This window comes from Cheilinus undulatus, linkage group 12 (genome assembly GCF_018320785.1).
Source record: "Cheilinus undulatus linkage group 12, ASM1832078v1, whole genome shotgun sequence".
Taxonomy (NCBI): Eukaryota; Metazoa; Chordata; class Actinopteri; order Labriformes; family Labridae; genus Cheilinus; species Cheilinus undulatus.
The window spans coordinates 41,663,230-41,676,429 of record NC_054876.1 but is presented as its reverse complement, the minus strand read 5'-3'; the positions used below and the strand labels follow the sequence as shown (position 1 = coordinate 41,676,429).

Genomic DNA, 13,200 nt, shown 5'->3' with positions numbered 1-13,200 from the left:
GCAACAATAAATACACAATTGCAATGATTCAATGCAGTATTTACACATAAAAAGGTTATATTACGGCTCTCAGAATGTAGGGAGTGTGCTTAAATGTGTTTCATAACTGCAAAATTGTGTGAATAAATCTTCTACTTGACACTTTCCATTATTGTGGTCTCAGTTTATGGTTGAAACTGAACATACAGTGCATATAAGAAGTATTCATCCCCTTGGATGTTTTACCTTCAGGTCTCAGTAATGCTTGCACATTTGGACAATGCAGTTTTACTCCATTCTTTTTTGCAAAACTAGTCCAGCCACAAATACTCCATTGGACTGATGCCTGGTTTTGGACTCAGCCACTCTAGAACATTCACCTTGTTGTCTTTCTGTAGCTTTCACGGTATGCTTTGAGCCATTGTCTTACTGGAAAATAGATGTTCTATCAAGCTGCAGTTCTCTGACCGAATAAGACTGTCCTCCCAGATTTCTCTACATTTTGCCTATTCATTTTACCCTCTACCTTTTCGAGCTGTCCAGGGCCGGGTGCCTTGAAGCATCCCCACAGCATGATGCTGCCACCACTGTGCTTCACGGTGAGGATGGTGTGCTTGTGGTGATTTGCCAAACACAGCATCTTGGATGTTTTGTTTTGTTTTTCTTTTAGCCATCCCTGTCTCATAATTTTCAATAACCTTTTCTCTGAGTTGCATGGTGTGTTCTTTTGTCTTCATGGTGTGAATCGTAGCCAGGAATATATTAACCAGTGACTTGACTCTTCTGACACAGGTGTCTTTATACTTCAGTCACTTGAGGTGCATTCACTGCACTCAGTTGATCCCTATTTCATTACTTTTGAAGCAGCTAGCACTAATTGGCTGAACCTCTGTGGAATTAGGTCAGTCACTTTAAAGGGGGTGAATTTTTATGCAATCACTTACTATACCGACCATGATTGATTTATAAAATCAATAAAAGGGTATGACATCCAAGAGGGTGAATATAATTGTACATGCATGTAGATGGAAAACTCTCTTAAAGAGCACGTCTAGAGAGGAAATGAGCTCAGCAGTAACAAAAACACAGCGCTTGGCTTCATATAGTGCCTTATAATTGGGATTTTGGAACCACCATCTTCAAAGGGGCTAAACAAGCCTGTGAACCTACAAAATTACTTGCTCAGTGAGGCTTTCTTAGGTGCAGGGATGCTTTAAGCTAATAGCAAACCACAACATGATAACATCCTCAACATGACAGTATCAACATGCTAATGATTAACAGGCAAGCCTTTGATGTTTAACATGTTTACCCAGGAAATTAGCATTTTGGTGTCACGTTTTCTAATTATCATGCTAACAAGTGCTAATAAGCATTGAGACTAATACAGCCTGAGCTAATGGGAATGCCATTGATCTTTCATGTATTAAGTCAGATAAAAATAGCAGATAAAATATTTGATCTGATGATGGTTGTCAAAAAGGAACACATTTTTGTTGGATTAATCCTCAGCAGACTACAATCATCTGAAGAGTGCTTTTTGAAGAATTCATTAGAAGAAAAAGAGACATTTTAGAAGAAATATGACTGTTATTGGCTCTGTGCCACTAGAGGAAAAGTTAAGGATCCCCAGAGTCAGAGGAAGTATGACTCTTGTGATCATGCAACACTGAATCTCAACTACATGCAATTTAAATGAGCATCAGTGGAAAAATCAGCTCGTTACATTGATTTCTATTGCTGCATCCTGATAGAATGCATATGAAGTAGCATGAGGTTTCTGATGCAATGCACCATTCTGGTTTCCTCTCTGTTGTTCACGCTGACTTAGACTAGGAGCAAGAAAAAAGGGAGATGACAAGAAATCAGGATTGTCAGGTGATATTGGTGCAGGTATTGGTGCAATGCATTGGTGTATTTTTAATGTTTCTAGCCCTGTAAATTAAAGACCTGTTACATTTTTCTAACCATTTTGCGTGCCTTGATCTGGATTATTTTTGCCGGTGTTTTCTGGTCATAAGTTTTCCATCCCTTCAAGGTAGCAGAGAGAGTTTGGTAGTGTCCAGTGGTTCAGTTTAGCATAATGTAAGATGACGAGACTATGAAAGTCAATGGAATCATGCTGATATTTAACTAGTAAGTCTGTTGGTCACCATGTATACCTGATTACAATATTGAGCAAACAGGCATGCTAAAATTTGATAATTAGAACAAAACAAAGTTAATTTAATAATGAGAGGGATACCATTAGCTTTATAGGTATTCACCTATGAATAAACATGCCCCCAGAGCTGACTGAGATGGACAATTGGCACACGGTTCAAGTTAATGTTAATGTTTTTTAATTGAATGGGCCTCAACCACAACCTATGACAACATCAAAGTTTTCTGTAAGCTTAACCCTCTGAGACTGAGAAGTCATATACAACAACTTAAACCATAAATTAGAGCCACTTTGTTTCCTCTTGAGGCTAGCCGTTTTTATCATTCTAATGAGGTTAGTCATGTCTTGTAGCCCTTACATAAGCTTTTCAAGCAAGATTGGAACTTGGGGTATTTAAAGATCAAATCCACACCAGTATATCTGATGTTTAACATCTTCTTATCCATTTTTTAAGTCCGTTTTCAATCACTACTGCTGCTAGCAGCTAATGCTAGTCACCATTTTGTATCCCACAATGCTTTGCGACAGGCCTGGGCTATGTCCTCATGTCATGCCCTGTCAAACTGCACCTTTTTAAGCTTTAATAATGGAAGAGAGGGCCTGAATAGCTCATAATGGAGAGAAGGAGAGACAGAGAGCCTGTGATGTGTCCCTCTGTGTCTCTGCAGACAGGAGCTGCTTTAAATTATGGCACAAATAGAGCTAACACAGAGAAGCGCAAGGACGTTTGTAAATATGTGACTATTTTGGAGACCTTTTGTCAAAGAATTATTATTTTTTCATTTTTTATTCCACAAGAGATGGGAGAAAAAAAATCCTTTTTTTTAAAAGCCTATTTTGTTTTTCTTTTGTCTTCATAGTGTTAAAACTCTTAGAATTCATGTGGCCTTACTGCAGCGCACATATTCTTAAAGCCCTGACAGAAGGGATGTTTGAAGCTTGAATGTGCACCTTCAAATATTACCCTTCAAGCTTAGGGCTTGAAGGGTAATATTGACTTTTCACTTAGCAAGCTTTGTAACACTATTTGGCCTTACCTTAGAGTAAATGTATGCATCCTTGTTGATTTTTATTGTGTTGAGCTGACTGTCTGGTCTGCACAGCTTTATCCAAAGAAGACGATGTTTAGGTGAGTTTAAGGGGATTGGATAAAATGCATTTCATTCTTTAGCCTCTCAGGAGACCTTATATTAATGTTGCATTTCCCCCATGTACATCTTAAACCTTTGCTTTAAGTTATACTTTATAATTTGAATAAAACAGTAAGGAATCAGATTTTTCCTGTTTTCTATGAAGGTCTACAAGCTAAATTTCTTAGTGCAGCTGTGTGTAGCTGCAATAAATATTTTTTAAAAATATTGATTATTGGAGGACAGGGCTCAGCAGTAGGTCAGTTTTATAAAAAAAAAAAAAAAAAAAAAACTAACTGAAAGGGTTTGCTTGATAGTGGTTAGTGTAAAGTCATCAGATTTAGCATGTTCCAAAGAATGTACAACTCTTTTCTTTGGAATCAATAACATTGGTCCAGAAAATTCATCCATCTAAAACTTTTTTTTTTACTTGTTCTAATAAATAAAATAAATAAATAAGTTGATCTTATCGCCACCACCTGAGGTAATGTCAGGACATTACCAGGCCCTACTACACTAAAAAACAACATGGCCTCCATTGCAAAGTTGGCCCTTCCAAAGTTTCTGAGAGATGTTCTGCAAAAGCAAAAGTGATCTTATGGCACGGACATCGGAAAGGTTAGGACATGACCGAGTCAGAAAATTGACTTGACACTAAAAAGTTTGATCCAAAGTATGAAGGACTCGTTCCTTAGGGAGTAAAAATGTTTTAAGAAATATCTCGGCAACCCATCAAAAAGTTTTTGAGACTTATTTTAGAAAGCACAAAATGTCAATCTTATTGCACCAATGTTGGAAAGGTCAGGGCATAACCAAGTTCAAATATTGGCTTGACACAAGAAAAAAAAAAAGAGTTTATCTCAGGGTGTCTCTGTAAATGGGCTACCACTGATAGAATTGTTCAAATCGAATATAGCAAAATATGTATTTTCTGCAAGACCAAAGTTTAAACTCATAATTCATATTTGATATTTTATTGTTGTCTGATTGAGTTTGTAGCCTGAGAAAGTGGGAAAATTAAAATGATAAACATTTACTGCAGCAATATGAGGTTTCTGTGCATGCTGGTAGGACTTAGAATACAGAAGTTTCATCTAAGATTCAATGTTGTTCAGAAACATTCAGCAGTTTTAGTGGGAGAAGGCCATTGTCGTGTGAAAGTGATACCGGTTTCTCTATCAGCAGAACTCTGTGGGTGGTGGAAAAAATTCTGGCAAATGCAGGAAATCACAAACTAAAGCTGAGGCAGAGAAGCCAGGTCAGAGAGAGTGGATCCAAAAAAAAGTAATCTAGCTGCCAGCAGGGACACCAGGCAGCCTGTTGGCATTTTCACTACCACGGGGTTCCACCTAATGCATTTCTGCCAATATAATTATGATTGGCATGCACTTATCTCTGGATGTTCACGTCACAATGAGTCACCAAAGGGCTCATGGGAAGCGTGGTGACCAGACATGGAGCCGATGTGTCCTCATCATGTCTGTGAATGTCAGCGAGGACGCTGCCAATGTCTCAGTTGACCTGTGAAGCCAGAGATGGCGGATGAGGAGGATGCTGCTCAAAAACGGACAGGCAATCACTCAGTGGCAGACATATTGAATGGTCCTGCAGGGCTGCCACCCACAGTGTAATGAGGGCTTGCAGGGCATGCTGCCTTTCACTTGACAGAGGCCTGCAGGGACAGAGGCTTCATTGTGGGTTCTGATGCCAAAAAAACACCAGCACATTACCATCATCAAGAGATGCTACAAAAGGAGGTCCTGTTTTGCTTCAAAGTAAGATCATAAATCTGATGTCTGGGCTGTTGTTTGCGAAATTCCAATAGGGTCAGTAATAGCCTTGTTTTCAGTCAGTCTGCATTCTTCACATGTTTATGTTGACTTGTAAAACATCATCTGTTATGGCCCAAATAATCCTCTTTTATCATGTAAATTCCCAATAGGGCTGCTCGAGTATGGGAAAAATCACAATTATGTTGAGTGGAGACAAAACCATTTCCAGCAACAAAATATGCAGTTATATAAATATGTTAGATATTTTTACACACATTTTTCTTGATCTGTGAAGTGTGTATGTACCTGGGCTGATTAGCCTTATAGCAAATGATACAGAGGGGGTCTATCCTAAATTAAATTAGGTCTTTGTGTGACATGATTGGGCCTCTGTTATAGCCAAACGTCCAATTCTTAATGCACAGCTCATACCAACTATATCTGCTGTACAGTTCATTGAAGCAAAACACTTTCAATACCCATATTTGATCATGTATCCTATATACCAGTGCAACCAACTGACCCATCATGACTGCTAATGCAGCCTCAGGAAGCATCCATAGCTTTAGCGTGTTAGCATAAGTTTGTTGAATAGAATTACTGCTACACAAAGAACCCGAATACTGACCAGTCAGAAATGTGAATGATTTGATAAAAATTGCTTTCATACTTGCAGTGTTGTGAACTGCAAGGTGCCAATTCATGGTGCAAAAACAAGCTGGGATCAAAGACAACATGGACCAGGCTGGTGGTGCTACTTTGATTGGATGAACGCTCTGTCTGTCACATCTTTTCAGGCCAATCAGAGCAACAAAACATGATGTAGCTGCCAGAGAGCTGCACCCCTACCAGAGGAGTAAACTCCATCAGATCTGCATAACGCAAACCATTGGGACTGTAGACATGTCAGTACACGACTTTTGTCGTTTTTGAAAATAAAACAACTCACTGCTGTTCTTTGTTCTTCTTTTAACGAAGAAATGTCGTCAAGTTCTGATAAAACTGGCCCTTTAGCAGCATCCACGCCAATGTCCTCCGCCATAATTGCACCGGACATCACGACTCCGCCGCGCCCAAAAATACTGCCCCTCAACCCTGATTGGTCCTGTCACTTTCTAACCAGGCCCAAATGGTTCAGACAGGAGCTTGCAGGATTGTAGACTCCACATGACCAAAATATATGGTACTAGGTAGAGAGCTACACGGCTTTACAGAAACTTAACATTATGGACTTTGCTGAAAGTTTAAGGTTTTCTTTATTCAGGAGGACTCCCTAAAGCTAGACTATGTCTTATAAACCAGTGCCTTCTCTGTTCCTGATTTCATGGTACCTGTTTTAGCCTCTGCACAGTCGTCGTATACGACAAGAAGAGACATGGGTTATCAAAAGTGTAATAAATTTTGAACCATAAGTTGTAGCCAACTTTGTTTTTCCTCTGGAAGCCCTCCATTTCGCCATTCTAACGACGCTATCCACATCTTCATAGCGCTTACAGTTGCTCTTAACAAAGCTTAGAACCTTGGTACTTTTCCGGGTTCTTCTAATATTAAATCTACAGCAGTAACTCCAACAGAATGTCTTTTATTCCACTTTTTAATCTAGTTTTAATAGTTTCTTCCACTAGTTTGGCATTAGCAACCATGTAGCATGTCGCATGCACTGTTACAATCAACGGCATGCATTGCGTCATGGTTTGCCAAACAGCGCATCTGCAAACACTTTGAAACTGAAGGAGAGTGGCTCATAATGGAGAGAAAAAGAGTCAGTCAGCCTGAGATGTGGCCCTCTGTGTCACTGCAGACAGTACCTGCTTTGAATCATGGCTTATAATCCGCCAGTATAACAAAGTGCATGAACATTCTTTATAAATGTGTGTAATATTTAGAAGACTTTTTGTCACAGTATGATTATTTTTCACTTTTTGGTCCCCAAGAGATGGGAGAACAAGTTTGTGAAAAATCGTCTTAATTATTGTTAACTGTGTGTCACACATACAAATCTTAGAGTTTCCTTACTGTCTAGTTTTTCTTTTGTCTTTATAGTCCTATAACTCTTTTAAAATTCAGGTGACATTACAGCAGCACACATATTCTTAAAGCCCAGGCTGTCCTTATAAAAAGGATGTAACTAAAGGTGGGACACTTTGGACACTTGGAGATTTTCAGTCTATTCAGACATGAATTTGAGTCACACAACTCAGTGGGGAATATAATAGCCAACCCTGGTTTGACCAGCTGTTCCTGACTGGTAGGATAGATTTCTGGCGTGTTTGATATTTCGGTGGTAACTCTGCACGTATTTCCACAGTGAAGGCAGAACCAAATTTAAGGCATTTTTTCTTTTGTAAAGTGTTGGAAATAGGCCTACCTGTGGACCTCCAGCTGACACAGAATATTTGTTGTTGTTGAGCTGCTAGTTGTGTTTGCTGGCAATTCTGTTATGTATGCAAAAGAGAGAAAGCAAAATTGGTTTTGCCACTGTCTGCAGATATTTAAACCTGAAAATTAGAAAATAGATTACTTTAAGCTCAGTGTTTTTGACTTTGTAAAGGAAGCTTCATTAATATTTGTTATAGTCTGTCCTGACTTCACCTGTACATGCACAACCATCATTCTGTACAGTATGAGCACATTAATATCTACTTCTTGGTAGCTACAAGGCAGTTTTTCATGTCTTCTCTTGACATGGAATAAAACATTCAGCTCACCTATCAACATTTACCATTCAGAAATAACACTCAGCCTGCTGTATCAGGATGAACTGGCCTTGTTGAACATGACATAAATTTTAATTTCTTAATTTTATTATTACCTTTATTCTAAAGATGAGCAAATATTATCATTTTGAATCCATTTCAGCATTTTTGCTGAAAGGCTGACACTTTGATGCAGGCACACTTTAAGACGCACTTAGAGAGATATATTTTTAGACAAGCCCCATTTGTCAGTGGGCAAGCATCTCCCTCAGAAGTGTTTTTAAAAAGCATATGTTTCCTCCAGCACAGCATTGCACTCTCAGCAAGGAGCGATCCCTGCTTCTTTTCCCCTCAGTAACAACACACTGGAGTGCAGCAGTCTGCAGTTTCATTTCTAAGTGTTGTGCTACATCACAGCTACACCTGGTCTGACTGTGATTTATCTCTGTTTTGAACACTGGTTGGATCGGATTCAAATCCAACTTGATCAAAGCAGCCAGTCTCTCTGGCTTCTTTCTAGGTCGCTGATGGCTTTCAAACAAAGGAGGAGCATACACAAGGCTTTTATTAGCAAATGGCATCAGTTACTGCACGATTATGAGCTACAACGATGCTTTTTACTTTAAGAGTAAATAACAAAAGATAATTCTCTTGGATAACGTTTTAAGTCCAGTAATTCATAGAGCAAAAATAGTTGAAAAATTGAAAATCCTCTCTCGCCAGCAGATGACAGAATCGGTAAAAGCAGTCAGAAGATGCTCCACAGTGGCACACATGTAACAACTGCAGAGGCATGGAGGTTTTTAGATGGAGCAGGAGCGGGTTTCAAGCCAAGTGGCTGTCAGACCTCATCAAACAGCATGTGAAACCCCTTTCAGACGCTGGAGTCAATGGGGTTCTCTGTCCGACAGTTTTTGTAATTTTCTGGAACACGCGATGCCACAATCATGTCCACTTTTCCAAAACACTCAAACGTCTGCAGGACATCAGGACTCTTGCGTCTCTGGCAGCCACAACAGAGGATATAGGCTGCAAATTAAAGTCACCATCACTAAGAAATACAAGTTATTGGCAAATGCATTATTGATTGTTTGATCCATTATCAGTTTGGTTTGACCTAAGCGACAACATTTGTGAATTAACTACAGTTATAGCACTGTTTTCAGCCTCCTGACCACTCAAAGTGGTATCAGCCTTCACCCCATCACATTCATTCACCTATCAAACTCCATGCATGGCCTGCAGTCAGCTAAATCATCACACAAATCTGAACCTTGCACTCATGCCATGGAGGATAATTTGAAGTTCAGTATGTTGCCCAAGATTACCTCATCATGTAGACCAGAGGAGCCAGGCATCAAGCCGCCATCCTCCAGGTTTGGGCCACCCCTCCTAATGGTGATCTTCTCTCCCTGGACAACAGCCAGTGTTTGAGCTTGTAGCCTTGGAAGTTGGACACCACTTTACTATCTTTTTTTAACTTTATACAGGCAACATGATTCATAAATCAAGTTCTACCGACATCTGGAATAGCTACATTCTGTTTATTTCAGGGGGTTTATACCTCTATTTGGATGCTGCATCATAAGCTTTGTCTGACACCACTAGTCCTGGCAATGCTCATGTGTGGTCCATTATCACCAAGTGGTCCAACCCTGATGACCATGCAGGCTTACTCATTACAATAGATAATCCATTTCTGCTTAGAGATCTGACTCATTTGAGTCATCTAAGCAATAAGAACCAGTCCTGTGACTTCCTAAAGGCTCTTTAATTGGTCAGAGTTTGGATTTTTAAATGTGTATTAAATCACTGGTTTTTAAAGTGTCACCAGAAACTGTGAAGGGGGTGGGTTAATGCCTTTCAAAGAGCAATCACAAAAGAAGCTTTCAAATTGTATATTTTACCCATTATTGTAAAAATATTCTGAATATTTGTTGAAACTGATTAGATCAAAGTCTTTAAGTAATGAAAGTACATTTCTGAGGCTCAAGTTATAATTTAGAATTTAATCCACATTCCCTACAATGAGCTCAAAACCTTAAATGCAACTGATTATGTAAAAAATCATTAACTTTAAAGTCACATATTTTACCCTTTAAAGACACGTTTATATTGATCACAGAGGCCCCAAAAATATGCCTGTGAAGTTTGGTGCTGAAAAAACACTCCAGTATTGGATTTTTGTGTATCTAAAAACCCTTCTGTTTCAGCCCTGCTCAGGCCGAGCTGTTTCTGTGTGTGTAGCTGTATATTTTAAAGAGCTTTCTGACTCCGCCCCTCTCAGGAAATGGATGTGCCTTAATGAATGTGGCTCTCTTGAACCTCCTCTCAACTGCCAGCTGAAAGGAGGGTTAGGAGAGGGGGGAGGAACTTTTTTTTCAAGTAAGAGGGTGGGGCATCAGAACCTTGGGATGGTGCTAACTCCCCATATGACATCATGAGGGGAAATCTGAAAATGGGTTGTTTCAGCACACATTTTTTGAAAGGTGGAGAAAGAAAGGTAGGGAAGGAATGGATTTTTCTGATTCTTGAGGGGAGTTTATGGACAGGCCAGGGGCATATATTTTTGCTAGAAAGGCCTGAAAGTGTATTTTGCATAATATGTGACCTTTAAAACAACAGTTTTATGAAATGAAAGTCATCTTTTTCCCCACAAAAATCCATTAAATGTGGGTAAGTCTGCATACAACTATTCATTTATGTGCATAGCTGCGTGCAACATCACCTTCTTTAACCACCTCCAAGAACAATGGGGTCTGGCATCATTAGTTTGGGGGTCACAGACTAAAAAGTCTGAGAATCCCTGTATTTAGCAACAACAAAAATAGAAGATAGGACTGATTCATCTGTAAATAACACATCATTCCTCTGTTGTTTACCCCACAAGGTTTATTTGGTTAAGTAATATTTCCATTTAAAGCCTGTTTACAAAGCAAGTGAGAAAAGCTGTTAAAGAGGCGCACCTAGCCTCTTCGTTCAGTCAGAAGACTCTTGAGTTTCTTCATCTGGCTAGACCTGTAGTAGGAGGTCCGCAGATTCTGCAAATCTGATTATCTGTGAGAAAACTTCTTTTTTGTGAAGTAGAAGTTTTTAAGTAGGGATCATACCCAGTGTATGTAGAAATGTGTTAATGATAACTGCAACAAACAGGTCCATTTAAAGCTGTAAAGTACCAACTGTTCTCCATTCCTGTTCATTCATAATAGCTGTTCTTCACATCCTGCCCCCCATCTGACATCTGAGCATCACTGGGATCGGGTGACTATTTAAAAAAAAACCTTACGGATCCAGACTTTAGAGCAGGGGTGTCAAACTCAAAGCCCGGGGCCCAAATCCGGCCCGTGGAACAGTTAAATCCAGCCCGCAGGATCATCTCATATTTCTGTTTTAACTAAATGGCCCATCAGTATGAGGTCTGCAGATTTCCTCAAGCATAAAAATGTAAATTTAACCTTGATTATTTAAGAAACCCTTGTTAAGTCAAGCAAAGTAAAAATATTTGGACAAGAAGTCAGGAATGTGGGCAAAGAAATTAATTTGTGTTTTAATTTCACATTTTCAATTGAGCATCTCACAGTTAGGACTCAAACTTAGGATTTGACTTTTTATTTCATAGTTTGAGTATTTGAACTCATAATTTTGATATTTTTAAAATCAGATTTTGACCCTTTTAACCAATTATTTAGTATTTTATCTCTTATTTGCAACTCCAGACTTTGACTTCATAATCCCATACTTTGACCTTTTAGACACACAATTTTTCTCACAAAATTTGAATCATATTTTGACTTTTAATTTCATGATTTCAAATTCTATTTCATGTTATGACCTTTTAAACTCATGATTTTGACTTCTTTCTAATATATTTGCCTTGAAAAAACATATTTTTTAAATTTCAATTTCATGTTTTGAACTTTTTGAACAAATAAATTTACTTTTCTCATGTTGTGAGCCTTTAAACTTATATTTTTTTTACTTTTTTTAAATGTTAAAATCATTTATCATCAAGTTTTTATTGCATGCTTTATTACTGGTGTGATGAGCCTGACAGTTTATGGTTAAACAGGTGACCCTGTTAGGCCCTCAGGTTAGACCTGAATCTAGAATCCGGCCCCTGCTGTGTTTGAGTTGACACCCCTGCTTTAAAGCCATCTCTTAATGGCTCAGTGCAGGCTTACACCAGTTTATGCCATGAGCCTGTTACCAGAGATATCTTTTGTTTTTATGAAGTGCCAGCATGATCAGCTGACTTCTTCCCTGTGCTCTGATTCACTGTTGTGCCTCATGTTTAAAAACCAGCTGATGTTGGCAATTTTCACCTGAAATTTTCTCAAAACGGCCTCATTATGTCACAAATCTTTGGGTTGAACTGACCTCTAGGCTGGGTTTTAAAACCTAGAGTCCTGGAAGAAATGGACGCTATGCTACATGATATTGCCAGTACCAAGCTATGCTTCTGTTCCTTATTTTTGTCTTTTTCTTTTTTTTTTTTAGACTAAAGACATTTATTAGAAATCAAAGAACAAAACAAAGCATGTTTGACTGTTTCATCCACAGCGATGCACCACAGCACTGCTCCCTGCACAACTTCCTAAAAGGCATTCCCATAGTAAGCAGATGGTGAAGTGTTTCCCAAGTCACACACAGTTACGTTAGGGAAGCTGCACAGTAATTTCCTCTTGACGTTTTGTCTTTTGTTCATGCCAATTCTGCCTACTGCACATCACAACAGTCTCAATCGAATCTCCTGAAACAGTAGCCACACACCCCTCCGAGCGGGCCGTCCAGTGTGTGCAGCTGAAAGTGTATTTGTGTGCGTGTAAGCTTATGTTTATCTCTGCACTGCCTTTAGTTCCTTTTGATTTCCCTTTAGCCTTATGTCTTTTGTCATGTTCTGGTCTTCTGAATGCTTGCTTATGGGTGTCATTTGTTTTCTCCCCTCCCTCCCTCCCCCCCGCTCCCTCCCTTCCCTGCCTCCTCCCCCATTTCTCCTTTATTTGCATGCCGTTCCTCCTGTTCCACACCTCCCTCCTCAACTGCCATGTCCTCTCCTTGTGTGCTCAGACACTGCGCCCAGCACTGAACCTGCAGCTCATGGTTGGTATCTTTACTTTCCTCTTAAGCTTTTTATTTTTTTATTTTTTTTTACTTGTATCCTGTCTTTGCAGCATGCCAAAGTTTGCACAGCGGACATCTTTGTGCCCAAGTCTGGAAATGTCAGCTGTGTGCCTGATTTTAGGTATTTACTGATCATGTTGACCTCTCTTTTAAGGCCATGGAGCAACTGCCAAGGTTCACTGAGTCTACATTTCATTTTATTGCATTATTTCTGCCACATAGAGATGCTGGTATCACTTCCTGTCACTGCAGAGAGCCCTGTGTAATCGTTAACCAATTATAGACTCTCCCTAAAGGTGCCACAGAGGAATTAAACACTCTGAGGCCAGCACTGATTG

General features: G+C 39.3%; 1 protein-coding gene across 5 annotated transcripts in view; it reads left to right on the top strand.

Annotated features, from left to right (window-relative positions):
• Positions 1-13,200, top strand: part of cadm1a (cell adhesion molecule 1a) — a 712,922-nt gene that overhangs the window by 641,714 nt on the left and 58,008 nt on the right. For 2 of the 5 annotated variants that reach the window (XM_041800657.1, XM_041800656.1), the window contains one exon: positions 12,809-12,841. The exons of 2 other annotated variants lie outside the window; for them this stretch is intronic. In XM_041800657.1, coding sequence (XP_041656591.1) covers positions 12,809-12,841 — 33 coding nt within the window. Of the gene's footprint in view, positions 1-12,808; positions 12,842-13,016; positions 13,104-13,200 lie in introns of those variants that run through there. One more of the 5 variants, XM_041800661.1, reaches the window with a different exon arrangement.